General features: G+C 42.9%; 1 protein-coding gene across 1 annotated transcript; it reads left to right on the top strand.

Annotated features, from left to right (window-relative positions):
• Positions 1–6,125: 6,125 nt before the first annotated feature.
• LOC115992260 lies at positions 6,126–14,519 on the top strand. The gene is made up of 3 exons (XM_031116361.1): positions 6,126–6,254; positions 13,276–13,593; positions 13,696–14,519. Exons 2-3 carry the CDS (start codon positions 13,282–13,284, stop codon positions 14,275–14,277), a joined length of 894 nt encoding a protein of 297 aa, XP_030972221.1. The 5' UTR covers positions 6,126–6,254; positions 13,276–13,281; the 3' UTR covers positions 14,278–14,519.
• Positions 14,520–14,921: the final 402 nt, after the last annotated feature.

Below are 14,921 nucleotides of genomic sequence, written 5' to 3'. Positions count from 1 at the left end.
GATACTACCCATGGGGATAGTCATCCCGCCTTCTATAAAGGCAATCTTGGGCATAACTACTTCCTCAGTTTGTTTAGCATTAACCCATTTCCCTTGGGCTGCGTACCTCGTCCCCACCGTTGAGGGGATTTTATACTTAGAGCAAAAGTTTCTAATACCTTCCTCGGATTCAACTAGACATCGAAATGGATTCTTTTGTTTCCCCATTTTTCTAAAAGACTTAGCAGAAAAATTGTTGGGTTTAAAATAAAAGTGGTAAAAACTTCGAGAAGACTTACAGGTTTAAAGGAAGGACCTCGGACAAAGTACGATTATTTGTAGTCACCAGGAAAATAACGAAAATAGAGAAAGACAGGTTCAATGTATGAGCTCTGGAACCACGTAATCATCGAAGGTAAGATACATAGTTAATTTGAGAACGCCTGTATAGTCATATGAGGATTGTGAGCGGTAAAGTTCTCGCTCACAAAACAAGGGAGGCCCTCTGCCGTCTGATTTACATCTCACCGTCGAACGTGGGAGACAAGGGTGTTGCCAAAATTTAATGTTGCCAAAATCGGGATGTTGAAGCGTCAGGGGCATGCTTCAAAACACACATAGGTACGGGCTTATGACGTCAAAATCCACCTTCTCTCCCGAGGAGTCGAAAAGCAGGATTTTGAGGGGCTATTGTGGGGGCCCGTCAATCAACAGACCCATTAAGGTCAAGATCGTTGGGCCTACGGCCCATCCAAGGATGCAAATCCGTCCGAGGAGGCTCAAGTCAGGTCGTAAGGGTAACCACCGAGGGGGGGGGGGGGTAGTCAATATCACGAAAATAGAGTTCCGTATTCATCCGAGGACACCATACTCCTCGGCAGAATGAGTCCGAGGACGATCAGGACGCGGTCTTGTTACAATCGGACCTCAGAACTACGTTACCACTGAAGAGGGAATAATAGACCAAGGGTAAGAAAAAAAAGGCAAACAAATATCTATAACTACAGCTGCCTCCGCATTAATTGCCTCTCAACCAACTCTCTGGCCGCATTAATGTGGAGGTGATACCTGAACAGTAATGAAGCAGCCTTACAGTTGCCCATAGGAGGTTCCAGGAGGTTCCAGAAAGAAATCCCTCGAACCCAACCTACACGTGTGTGGTGAGGATGGAACACAGAGGGTGGTATATAATTTGAAAGAAGAACATGCAAAAGGGGGGGGGTATCAGAACAGAAAAAAAAAGAGAAAAAAGAAAAGTAAAGACTCAAGAAGAAAAACGTGAAAAACAAAAAAACTGTATCTATTTCAACGAAAAACCGATTGTTGTGCCAGCTCTGAACCTTCAATAAACGTGAGGGTGAATCTTTTCCTTCTACGAAAATTAATCTAGTTCTTAATACACACGCTCTACAAATTATATTGTTTGGGCATTTTTACGTGCGAACCCAATATCATTTTGGGTCGTTAAAAATTGAGTCCTTACAATAATAATAATAAAAAAACAATTTAAATTGAATTAAATTTGTTAAAAATATTTTTTTTTAAACTAAGTTTCACCCAGATGTTGTTGTCGCGTGAGAGAGGGGAAAAAAAAAAAAAAGAATGAATGAAGAAGCTATAGGATGTGGTAGAGATAAAAAAAAAAATGGTAAAAATGGTTGAAAGGGTATTTAAGTAAAAGTAAACAATACTTGCTCTTTTCTATGCTCTGACAGTGACAAGCATCAATAAAGTGGTGTTATTTTTCTTCATTTTCGAATTAAAGAGGGCTATTTTTGTGAACAGCTAAACTTCTTGTTTTTTTTTTACACGGTTTAGCTGTTTTATTTTTTACACGGCCCATGTACCTTGCCCATAGCCAACAGGACATCCTCGAACCGCTTTGAACGCCTAAACGAACTAAACTTTTTTTTTTTTTTTTGTGAGAAGGAGCTAAACTAACTATACTAAGTCTGTTTTACTTACATTTTACTAGTCACGTCAGTCATGGTATCTGGCTTCGATACCTGTCTCACTTTTTCAGTACTGTCCCACTCCCAGTTCTGCCTAGGGCTGTCCACGGGTCGGTCCGGGTCGGGTTTGTGCCCAACCCGGAACCGACCCGCCGGAATCGGGTGAACGACTTAACGACCCGCTGCCGACCGTCGACGACCTCAGGTCGAGTCGGATCGGTCTCTGGTGGACAACGGTCGGGTCGGTCGGCTTCGGTCTGAGTTTGAATCACCGGATCTTCACCGGATCAAGCTCCAAATCACCACAAAAATCACCGGATCTAAGCAAAAATCACCGAATCTAAGCAAAAATCAAAGAAAAACCACAACATCAAGCTCAGATTTGAGCGAAAATCACCCGATCTAAACAAAAATCGAAGCAAAAATCCCCACATCAAGTTCAGATTTGAGCAAAAATTTCTTCTCATCGCCGGATCTAAGAAAAATCGAAGCAAAAGCACGCGCAAATCCGAGCAAAATCTTCATCTCACTGCCGGATCTTAGCAAGAAAACCTAGATCTTCACCGGATCTAACCAAAAACTACCAAACCTTCACCGGAATACTGATGAATCTGAACGGATCTAGGAACTCTGGCCTTCTCTCATGGGTTTCGTCGGTCGGATCGGGTATATCGGGTTTTGATGAAGAAAACCCGCCATCCGACCTGCCTAAGTCGGTTTTTGGTGACGGAGACCCGTTTCCGACCGTCACCGACGTCGGGTCGGCCAGTTTTCGGGTCGGCCCGGGCGGTTTGGACGGGTGGGTCGGTTCCCGGGTCCCCGTGGACACCCCTAGTTCTGCCTATATATGGTGCCAAACTTCACCTTATCAGCACCGCCATATATTCAGCAAACAAAAAAAAGAGAAAGACACAGCTACATAAAATTTTCGAAAATTCTCAGTGAAAATGGAAACAGCACTGCCAATTTCATCGAAAGTGAGCTTGAAGCTCTTTATGCATAAAAGCACTAACCGAGTGCTATTCGCAGAAGCCGGCAAAGATTTCGTCGACTTCTTCGTCAACATTCTCCGCATACCCGTTGGAAATCTCATTACGATTCTCAAGCCGGACATAATGCTTGGTAGCTTAGTAAAGATTCACGACAGCATTATAAATTTAAGTCCATCGATTGGGTCTCTTATGCATTCCGGACTGCACTGCCACCCATCCAATGGAGTGAAAGAAGCTCCATACTTGGTGATGGATGATCTGGAGGTGAAACCCCTGTCCACAGTTTCTCTATTAACGCTGTTTAACGAGTTTCATGTCAAAGACAGGGATCTTGAGGAGAAAGTAGTCGAGATGGGCAGGGATGAGGCATATATATTTGTAAAATTATAGTTATGAAAAATAGGGAAGAGCACCGTACATAAAAAAATAAAGTATGAAGTTTTTCTCCTTTATTTTTCGTCTTCTATTATCTTCAAAAGAAGGAAAAGAAATAAAGTTATTGGAAATTTGAAATTGTGATTTTTTTTCTTCCAGATAGTGGTAAAATAACTATTTTTTCTCCTGTGTCTGGTTTATTGTTAGGGTTTGAAGCTGCTCAAGGCTTCTCTGCTGTCGAAAGATGTGCTGACTCAAGTTTTCCTGCCGACGGTGAAAGAGGAAGTTTAGATGAAGTACTGCTAATTTGGTTTATAGTTTTGTTTTGTGGCAAATAAGCCCAAGTCGGGCTTGACAATGTATTTGACAATTTGCTAACACTTCTCTCTTCTAAACTGTCTGTGTACGTGTGTTTTTGCTAATTTTCACTTTATAATAGCTGGCTTTAAAAGTAGCATCATTTTTCTTCTAGAGATATGACTCCGTAGTCCGTATGAGAAAAAATTGCATTTGCTTTTATTTACTTGAATTAAAAAAAAAAAAAAATTAACGTGTCAGGAGTCAAAAGAACGTGTCAGGAGGAATAGTTACATCACTGAGTGTCTTGCCTAGTAACTCTAGTTTTGCCATATGGGTTACAGTCTTGCAACTTGTGTCTTTCGAAGAAAAAAATAATGCCGTATAAAAAAAATGTTTAAAAAAATAGATACTTGAAGTCTTTTTTAAGTAACTGTAGTCTGTCGTAGAAGTCCTCTAAGCCTTTATTTGAAGTGTTTTTAAGCCTGATGTAGATACTTTTTATTATATAAATGGGAAGCTACATAACCTACTAAAACCCATAAAAAATTGATAAGTTGATAACAATACAAAACTCTAAAAGCTAGTATCGGCTTTACAACTTATATAAGGCTGGACAAAAATCTGAATGAAAGGTAAAAGTCGTTGGACTCGGATTCAAATTTTTTAGAGTTTTAAGGTGACTCTGTCAAGGAAGAGTATTTTTTTTTTTTTTTTTGAGAATCCGCCCCGAAAGATGGGGGGAGGAGAAAATAGTTACACATCATCAATCCATGAATGCACTCTTAAATTTGTCTATCTAAAGGAAAAAAAAAAGTACTACTATCAATGTAGGATTACTAAACGAGTCTAATCAAATCTCCATCTTTTTTCATTTATTTATTTTTATTTAAATCATCAAACACAAAAGCTCTCCTGCAGTCCTACCTGAATCGAGGGCAAAATCAAATCATCCACGTATGTTTATTGGAAGATCCCAAAATTTGCTACTTGTAATGAATCTCTCTATATTTGTTCACAACATCTACCAACCTAAAATCGAAGTTAAACTTCTTATCCCATCCCTTCTTAAGATATTTAAACCCCCTTTCTTGATTCTCGCGCACCCAACCACAACCACAATCTCCAGGTCTGGGTTTTTAGAGCATTTGTAGCAGTGGAGCTAAAAAGCTATAATGCTATTTTAGCTCCACTAATATAGCAAAAGAGGCTTGCAGCAGTGGAGCCATACCCAAAAAATTTAGCTGATTTGCTACAGTGCACATCTATCTATAGATGTGCACTGTAGCACTCATCTATAAAAAAAAATAATTTTTTAATTCAACACCGGATTAAAATAATAAAAACACACTTTACTTCTCTCTTCAGGCACTCTGTTTTTCATTCTCTCTCCAGGCACTCTGTTTTCTCAAGCTCTCATCTCTCTCAAGCTCTCATCTCCCAGCCAACTCTACGCCATCGCCGTCGCCGTCTTAGCCGAGCCTACGCCGTCGAAGTCTCAACCCACGCCGTCGCCGTCGCTCCTTACCAGCCTCACGAAATGCCTATCCTCCTTCACCAGCCTCTCGTTCACGTCCTCGCCTCCGGCGAACGACACCAAAGGGCACCGCAGGAACACGAACCGGCTAAACGGCGTCGGACTGGTGAAGAAAATCCACTCCCCGACATCGGAATCGCCTCGATGTCTCAGCCGATCCTTGGAGTGGCGGTGGAGAGCGAAAGCGCCGGAGCGATGAATCCAAGGAATTGACGGAAGGGAACCGAGAAACTAGGGATTGGAAGAGGTCTTCGAACTCGAACTGGGAACAACGGAGGAGCGAACTATCATCGTTTGCTTGAGCCTTGATTTGGGGTTTTTTTTTTTTTTTTTTTTTTTTTTTTTTTTTTTTTTTTTTTATCTGCTGTGTACTGCTGCTGCTGTTGGTGGTGGTTGAGGGTGTTTGTGTTGAGTGGTGGTGGTGGAGGATGTTTGTGCTGTATCGTCGTTTGCTTGAGCCTTGATTTGGGTTTGTTTTGTTTTTTTTTTTTTTTTTTTTTTTTTTTATCTGCTGTGGACTGCTGGTGGTGGTGGTGGTGGTGGTGGCGGTGGTGGTGGTGGTGGTGGTGGTCGAGGATGTTTGTGTTGAGTGGTGGTGGTGGAGGATGTTTGTGCTGTGTGATGGTGGTGATATGTTATTTTATTATTGTAAAAATATTATTATTTTATTAGAGTAGAAATATTATTTTATTGTGATGAATATATTATTTTATTACGTTGAAAGCTAAAATAGATCCACTGCTGTAGTATATGTGTAGATAAAATAGATAAAGTACCTTTTGGTGGAGCTAAATTGCTAAAAATTTAGCTCCACTGCTGTGGATTCATATTGTTATTCAAAAACAATTCAAGAGAAAAAAAGAAAAAAACAGTCAGATATTTTAAAGAGCCACGTGTGACCCCACCAACCCCACTCCACTCAACCACACATCTCACAAGAATCCTCACTCTCTTGGCCGGCCACTCATTTGCTTCTTTCCTTTTTGATTTATTTATCATTTTCTCTCCATACATCAAACACTCTCTGTCACTCTCTCATCTCCTTCCACGGTTCCCACTTCATAGCACCACCTCCATCATCATTTTTCGGCAAGGATCACCGGAAAACTCTAGAGAAAAAAGGTAAGGCTCACTAATCTCTGAAGGAGTTTATTTCAGATCGGGATGATTCACCTATTATTTTCTGTGTTTGTCATTTCACCAGAAAACTCCTCTCTATCACTCTCTCATCTCCTATTATTTTCGGTGCTTGGCATTTCAGTTTTTAGTGTATTTTGTGGTTAGTGGGATGAGGGTAATTTGGCTCATTCCTTGCATTTCCAACGGTAATATTGATCAAAATTGCTTTTGCTTTTGCAAAAGCTCGAGAAACCTATCTACACGTTTTGGATGAATTAATTCATCCAAAACATTACCAAATGTCTGATTTATTTTTTTGGTTTCAAAAAGTGCTTTTTGCCGTCTGAAAGCTGAAACAAACGGGCACGTTATTCTGTTTTGGCTTTGCTTTGGCTTTTTGTTGTTCTATTCGGAGATGTTGAGACGTGCACATTTACAAGAAGATATATTGAACTTGTAAGGACACGATTCCTGCGCGGCCCAGTGACATTTTTGGGTTCACGCGGGAGAGATCCCTCACAATACAATTTGTAGAGAGTGGGCTTGAAAAGCTTGGGCTTGGTCACGGGACGATGGTCCGGTCTGGATTTCAGAGAGGTCCCTGTGGAAAGTGGACTGGGCCTAAACGTTTAAAGCCCCGCCGTGCTGCCACTTCTGAGAATGGGCTCCTCGGACTTGATCCGAGGACCCTTGTGGTCCTTTCCGGCTGTCCAACGGAGGACCTTCTCTATTCTCTGCATGGATCGTTCCGGCGATCTTATTCATGAAGTCTTTCTCTTTTCCCCCCCCCCACTAGATTCACTTACTTCTCCTTTTATACTAGCGTGCGTTCGATGTCCTTCGTCCACGTGTAGGGTCAGTCTTTACAAATACTGACATTGGTCCCATCAGTCTAATCCCGGAATTGTTGGGGATGACTTGATAAAGCTGCAGAGTACGGTTCTGTCAGGCATTGGGCCTTATCCAGAAGGGTATTTAGGGTAATCGCCCCAAGGTATTTTGGATTTCCTCCCGAATTTGTCCCTTTATTCTGGGGGATTATGGGCCTGCCGAGGACTAGACTGTCCTCGGCTGCCTCCCAAAATTGGTCTGTGCTCTGCGTCATGGAGCTTGGGCTACAATTCTCCTCGGATTGGGCCCTCGGACTCTCTAAGGGTGAATGGGCCTGGTCCACGAATTGTTGGGCCCCACAATAGCCCCTCAAAACCCTTCTATCCGAATTCCGGATTGGAAAGGAGGGTTTTGGCAAACCCGGGCCCTTAATATGGCCCATTTAGCTTGATCCCGCATTTATGTGAGCGGTTTCCCAGGAAGTTAGGCGGTTTTTGAGGGATTCCTTTTAATCCGCTCGGAATCTGCTCCTGCCGCTTGGATGTCCCAGACGCGCCCTTAATGAATCCCCTTAACGAGGCTCATTTATATCCGGCGGCTCATTTGATAAGGTGGAGAAGTGAAACAGACGCCTCTTTTTTCTTCAGATTCTTTGGGAAAGTTGAATACATTTAATGCCATCCGTTCTGCTCTTCCTATAAGTAGGCAAGCAGGAGGCCATCACTTTCGTACTAACCCCCTTCCCTTCTTATGAGATCACGACAAATGATGAAGAAATCATGCCCCTCCTCTAGACACCATATTCTGATAAAACTTGAAATGGCTCGATCAGGGCAAGGGTGGCGCAGACTTAAGATCCGTCCCGCCTCTCTTTTAGCCAAAATCCGAAGCAGGGGCTCATCACGCCGAACTCTTGGCGTGACTGAGTCGAGAATACCCAATATCAGCACCACCCGGCTCCTCATGAGCGTACCTAATATGGCACCAACGTGTTAGGAGTCAGGGCTGAGGCAGGGGCTAAGTGCTTCTGCTTCTCCCTCTTTTGCTCCTCGGTGCCCTCCTCCACCTTCTTCTTATAGTCTTCCCAGCACCAGTTCCGTCTTGGTGCCTTCCCTTTTCCCTCTTTTGTTCCTTTTCTTTCTTTTCATCCCTACTCTCTTCTTCTCCTCCTTCTTTACTCATGTCCTCCATCTTCCTCATTCATCTCCTCCATCTTCTTCAATTCTTCTTCCTTCTCCTTCAATTCTTCTTCCTTCTCCTTCAGTTCTTCTCCCTTGTTCTTCATCCTTTTCCGAAGGAGGTTCTTGTCACGATATGAGCAATGTTGAGACAGAGACTGAAGAGACCTTGAAGATGAGTTTAGAAGAAGCCTGACTGTTTACTTCTCTGTACTGCGAGTGTTATCGTTGCTTTAGCAGTTCTTCTTTTGTATAGGCTTGTTTGAGCCCTTTTTCGTACATTTTAATAATCTCTTATATTAATAAAAGTGTTTACTATTTCATTTTGCATATTCCGTTTATGTTTTTGTATATTGGTAAACGCTGCTCGGCTCAATGAGAAAGTATCTAAAACCGATGACAACTAAGACCAAAATACTTGATAATAAAAAGATGTTGCCATAACTTTAATATAAGTGTTTGGCCCAATAAGGCCGACCAGTGAAAAGTAATAATTACCATGCTGGCCGAGGAGAGAACTGGAGGTTTGATGCCGTGTTTGGGTCCGAGGACCATGCAAGGCCTTGACTCTATCCAAAACTCGTAATAATAATAGTTTTTATACTTGGTTTCCCCATAGGCTTGAGTCCGAGGACCATGCAAGGCCTTGGTTCAGTCCAAAACTCGTAATAATAATAGTTTTTATACTTGGTTTCCCCATAGGCTTGAGTCCGAGGACCATGCAAGGCCTTGGTTCAGTCCAAAACTTATAATAATAATAGTTTTTATACTTGGTTTCCCCATAGGCTTGAGTCCGAGGACCATGCAAGGCCTTGGTTCAGTCCAAAACTTGTAATAATAATAGTTTTTATACTTGGTTTCCCCATAGGCTTGAGTCCGAGGACCATGCAAGGCCTTGGTTCTGTTTCATTCCCTCTCCTTAGGTACCCCGTACGCAGCCGGGCAGGAGGTTGTCCCTGGCATTAGTTATTACCCGGCGTGGGCCGTAGTCCGTGGGCTATCATGTAGCAGGGGCATGGGCCGCGAATTTTCTAGGCCCACAGATCAGGAGATATTTCCATAGTCTTTGGCCACGCGGCACTTTTGGGTGTCCCGATGTTCGAGGTGCACCTCCACGAGGCTCCTTTAGTCTTGTCGTTGCAGAGGTTTGTTGGAAGTCGAGCTGGAGACGTTTTGTCTGTAGCGTTCCTTGGGAAGCTGCGCTAATTAAATGCCACCACCCTATCTCCTCAAATAAATAAGAGAGCAAGTTTCTTTGCCTAGGCACCAGCTCCTTAGTCTCCTCCTTCAGCTCCCTTCCGCAGTAAGTCATGTTTGAGACGAGGGTCGGGGAAGAAAAACTCTCTCCGCCGCAAAGGCGCCACGTTCTCCTAAGGCTCAGAAGAGTGATATACGGGCAACGAAGGCGTAGATTCAAAGAGATATTCCCTTATGACAGAGGGGAGAGGGTGTTTCCCACGCTTTTAGTCAAAATCCGAAGCAGGTTCTGGTCATGCCAGATTTTTGGTATGTCCGAAGAAGGAATTTCCACCATCAGCACTGTCTACCTTGTAGCCGGCAAATTTCTGCGGGGGCTCCCCAACTTCCGGCTCCCTGCACCTTCTTTGTAGATGGTGTTAGCCTGAGGTCAGGTTCTTTTGCTGCCTGAGTTTCGGGCACGTGAAAGCGTAGAGGATGAAACGAGGTCTTGAGGCAGTAGCCAACCTCTCCTCTGTGCTACCTGCATCCTCCCACTGCGGCGTGAGGCTCAAGTTGGGCTCCTTTGCTGCCGGAGCTATGGGCATGCGAAAGCATGGGGGAAGGGACAAGGCCTCGAAGCAGTAGCCAACCTCTCGTCTGTGCTACCTCCTCGGCCTTCTCTTGCTTTCTTGCAACTTTCCTTTCTATCATGTAGCAAGTTTTATCACAAGTTGATTTCAGCTTCTGTTGTATGCTGTACTGTTTCTTTGTTTTAATAAAAAAGGAAATTTTGCCTACTTATTTTGAATACTGCTCTTTTGGCAACATTATTTTGTGGAAGGGTGTGCTCCCTGTGTTTGTTTCTTCAATGATACTTAGAGCAGGAAGTTTTGAAACATAATCCAATCAATTCTAATGTACCAACACTACCAAACATTACGGCAATAATTCATAGCAAGTTTAACTCAGGAAACTAGCAAAGATAACAATTGAATATTCTGTGATAAATATGAGTACCGTCCGAGGAGTTGACGGAGGGTAAAGAACTCAAATCGTTTCTCAGAGGACGTATTGCCCTACGTCGCGTCGATTCCCTTGGTGCTGCAGATATAAGAGCAGACTTGCGAATCCCCGCAATTTGGGAACTGACCCAATGGCGAGTGGAGAGCTTTCCTCAGATGAATCCAAATTCTACGTAATGTAGTTTTTCCTTACGAGTAGTTGGTTTTCCCATAGGTTTGAGTCCGAAGACCATACAAGACCTTGGTTCTGTCCACAACTCGTGATATTTATCTCTTGCACTTGGTTTCCCCATAGGTTTGAGTCCGAGGACCATGCAAGACCTTGGTTCTGTCCAGAGTTTATGAGATTTGTTTTTCGTGTTTGGTTTCCCCACAGGCTTGAGTCCGTGGACCATGCAAGGCCTTGGTTCTGTCCAAAACTTTTGATATTGATCTCTTGTACTTGGTTTCCCCATAGGTTTGAGTCCGAGGACCATGCAAGACCTTGGTTCTGTCCAAAGTTTATGAGATTTGTTTTTCGTGTTTGGTTTCCCCACAGGCTTGAGTCCGTGGACCATGCAAGGCCTTGGTTCTGTCCAAAACTTTTGATATTGATCTCTTGTACTTGGTTTCCCCATAGGTTTGAGTCCGAGGACCATGCAAGACCTTGGTTCTGTCCAAAGTTTGAGATTTGTTTTTCGTGTTTGGTTTCCCACAGGCTTGAGTCCGTGGACCATGCAAGGCCTTGGTTCTGTCCAAAACTTTGATATTGATCTCTTGTACTTGGTTTCCCCATAGGTTTGAGTCCGAGGACCATGCAAGACCTTGGTTCTGTCCAAATTTTGAGATTTGTTTTTCGTGTTTGGTTTCCCCACAGGCTTGAGTCCGTGGACCATGCAAGGCCTTGGTTCTGTCCAAAACTTTTGATATTGATCTCTTGTACTTGGTTTCCCCATAGGTTTGAGTCCGAGGACCATGCAAGACCTTGGTTCTGTCCAAAGTTTGAGATTTGTTTTCGTGTTTGGTTTCCCCACAGGCTTGAGTCCGTGGACCATGCAAGGCCTTGGTTCTGTCCAAAACTTTTGATATTGATTTTGTACTTGGTTTCCCCATAGGTTTGAGTCCGAGGACCATTGGTTCTGTCCAAAGTTTGAGATTTGTTTTTTGTGTTTGGTTTCCCCACAGGCTTGAGTCCGTGGACCATGCAAGGCCTTGGTTCTGTCCAAAACTTTTGATATTGATCTCTTGTACTTGGTTTCCCCATAGGTTTGAGTCCGAGGACCATGCAAGACCTTGGTTCTGTCCAAAGTTTGAGATTTGTTTTTTGTGTTTGGTTTCCCCACAGGCTTGAGTCCGTGGACCATGCAAGGCCTTGGTTCTGTCCAAAACTTTTGATATTGATCTCTTGTACTTGGTTTCCCCATAGGTTTGAGTCCGAGGACCATGCAAGACCTTGGTTCTGTCCAAAGTTTGAGATTTGTTTTTTGTATTTGTTTGTTTTTCGGATGTAAGCCCCTAGATCAGGGCGGGGAGAGCCGGCTTGAGGCCAAGAGCCCCTAGGGCGGCCTACGCCATGGGCGCTGCAAGGAGTAGCCCCTAGCAGAAGTTTATGTCGGAACAACAGCTGCACGTCAAAAGAGACGGCGGAAGCTCCGTGAATTTTTGCTTAGTAGAGAGTTGACTCCACCGCCACCTGCGCCAAGCGCGCATGCTTCCCCACAGACGGCGCCAATTGTAAGGACACGATTCCTGCGCGGCCCAGTGACATTTTTGGGTTCACGCGGGAGAGATCCCTCACAATACAATTTGTAGAGAGTGGGCTTGAAAAGCTTGGGCTTGGTCACGGGACGATGGTCCGGTCTGGATTTCAGAGAGGTCCCTGTGGAAAGTGGACTGGGCCTAAACGTTTAAAGCCCCGCCGTGCTGCCACTTCTGAGAATGGGCTCCTCGGACTTGATCCGAGGACCCTTGTGGTCCTTTCCGGCTGTCCAACGGAGGACCTTCTCTATTCTCTGCATGGATCGTTCCGGCGATCTTATTCATGAAGTCTTTCTCTTTTCCCCCCCCCACTAGATTCACTTACTTCTCCTTTTATACTAGCGTGCGTTCGATGTCCTTCGTCCACGTGTAGGGTCAGTCTTTACAAATACTGACATTGGTCCCATCAGTCTAATCCCGGAATTGTTGGGGATGACTTGATAAAGCTGCAGAGTACGGTTCTGTCAGGCATTGGGCCTTATCCAGAAGGGTATTTAGGGTAATCGCCCCAAGGTATTTTGGATTTCCTCCCGAATTTGTCCCTTTATTCTGGGGGGATTATGGGCCTGCCGAGGACTAGACTGTCCTCGGCTGCCTCCCAAAATTGGTCTGTGCTCTGCGTCATGGAGCTTGGGCTACAATTCTCCTCGGATTGGGCCCTCGGACTCTCTAAGGGTGAATGGGCCTGGTCCACGAATTGTTGGGCCCCACAGAACTAGTAGCTTTTCACTCTTTTTTTGCTGAAACTAGTAGCTTTTAATTATTCTGATTACAATAACTCATTACCCTGATTACAATATAATTTATCCTGATTACTATCTCATTTATTTTATTCCTTATTTATAAATTTCCATACTTATTCGCAAAAACACTCTCTGTCTACCCTGCTTCATCTGCTCCTTTCTTATTTTTGGCTAATTAATCTAATCTTATGGATTCCAAAGTATGTTGACTACCAACTTTCTTATTATTAAAATCTAGATTACTACACTTCAATTTACGCTATGATCATGTTATTAGTGCACTTTTTGTTAGGACAGAGATAATATATTCTATTTTTGTTTTTTTTCCGTCTAGCAAAATATGGATAATGGTAAACGACCCCAGATGGAAGAAGCCGATTTGACTAATCCGGAAATCTTGAAATATTATTTTTTGTTGTGCAATGAAATATTCCCAGACGCCAAAAAAATGGGTATACAGGAGTTTAAATGTATTAAGAAGGAACTGAATGAGAGATTTAACTTGGATTTTAGGATAGTAGATGTTGTGAACAAATATAGAGATATTTATTACAAGTGGCAAATTTGGGAAAATTTTGTTAATAATAAGGAATTCGTCTTAGCCCACGCCTCCTGTACAGCGGACGTATCATGGCTGCAAAGTAAGTCCGAGGTAAGTATGAGTTGAGAGAGTCAAGAGTGTTGCTTTTATTCCAGTTCCAGCGGACGTATAATTTCTAACTGTTGTACGTTTTCTATTAATTCATATATATAGGAATGTCTTGATACAATTTCTGTAGACAAAGAAGGTCAGCCAAGTATAGGCCTCTTGAAATTTGTATTTGGAAGCTCAGCAAATGGCAGCAAAGGAAGTGATTCTTTGAAGCCAACGGCAACAGTACATGAGCATGTTGGGGACTCTTCAAGGGACTTGGAATTCCATGAGCCAAAAACCAACTCCTCCAATGACCGCCACAATATTTCTGAAAGTAGCAAATGTGTAAGATTAGGCGGCTACTGTCCAAAGAGAATAAAAATGAATGGTAGTCGTTGGACACGGACTGCTTTAGAGGATGACGTGTTTCAGGTGAGAAAAACAATGAGGTTGGTCTCAAAAACTTGTGGCTTGATGTCAAATAAACATTTCTATTTGTTCACGGGGAGATTATTGATGAATCCACGTGAAAGATCGTGGTTTTATTTTGTCAAGCCCTCATTGCGTTTGAGATATCTAGAAAAACAGTTTAAAAAGTTTAGTGCAGACAGAGTGATACCAGAGCCGACCCAACCGACCGGCGCCGACCCTACCGTACAGCCTCTGGCTCCGACCGAGGCCAGCGGCCAAGAACTCAAATGAGTGATTGAAAGTAAGGGTGTGCATGCATGGGTAGGGTTGGAAATTTACTTCAGAATATGCAGGATTGAACAAAAGTTCAGAAGTATGTTGGAATACTCAAAATTAGACGAGTCCCAATGGTGTGAATTTTAAAGCGCACCACCCTGTTAAAATCCATCCACTTGAGTATGTAAGTATTTCAGACCCACTTGCAAGAGAGTCTATGTATGAATTGAATAAAGTTTGAGCAAACATTCGATTTACATGTGTAAGCACATCAAATCTTTATATATTAACATACTTTAAACACTTAAAATGTAATTAGTTATTATTTACTACCTCATTCCACCCACAAGATTATATAAATCCATTGGATTGCCTCTCAAGGCCATAGATGTTGCAATGCATTAACACCAAATTTTCATATAAATTATATAGCCTCCCCAAATCTCACGCCCGTCCACCATTTAAATACGGATTTGAAATCCATAACTAAATGGGAAGATACAGATTAAATACATATATATTTTCTTTTGGTTCGAAGGAAATTATATTTAACTAAATACCCAAAGTATTAGCACTGCCACGGCAAAGCCTAAAGTACACATAATTAGAAGCATCCTGAGCAAGTAAGGATAAAACATAAACAGATGGGTTATCTAAAA

This window comes from Quercus lobata, chromosome 1 (genome assembly GCF_001633185.2).
Source record: "Quercus lobata isolate SW786 chromosome 1, ValleyOak3.0 Primary Assembly, whole genome shotgun sequence".
Lineage (NCBI taxonomy): Eukaryota > Viridiplantae > Streptophyta > Magnoliopsida > Fagales > Fagaceae > Quercus > Quercus lobata.
The sequence above is the reverse complement of the archived record's forward strand: the minus strand, read 5'-3'. Positions and strand labels throughout refer to the sequence as shown.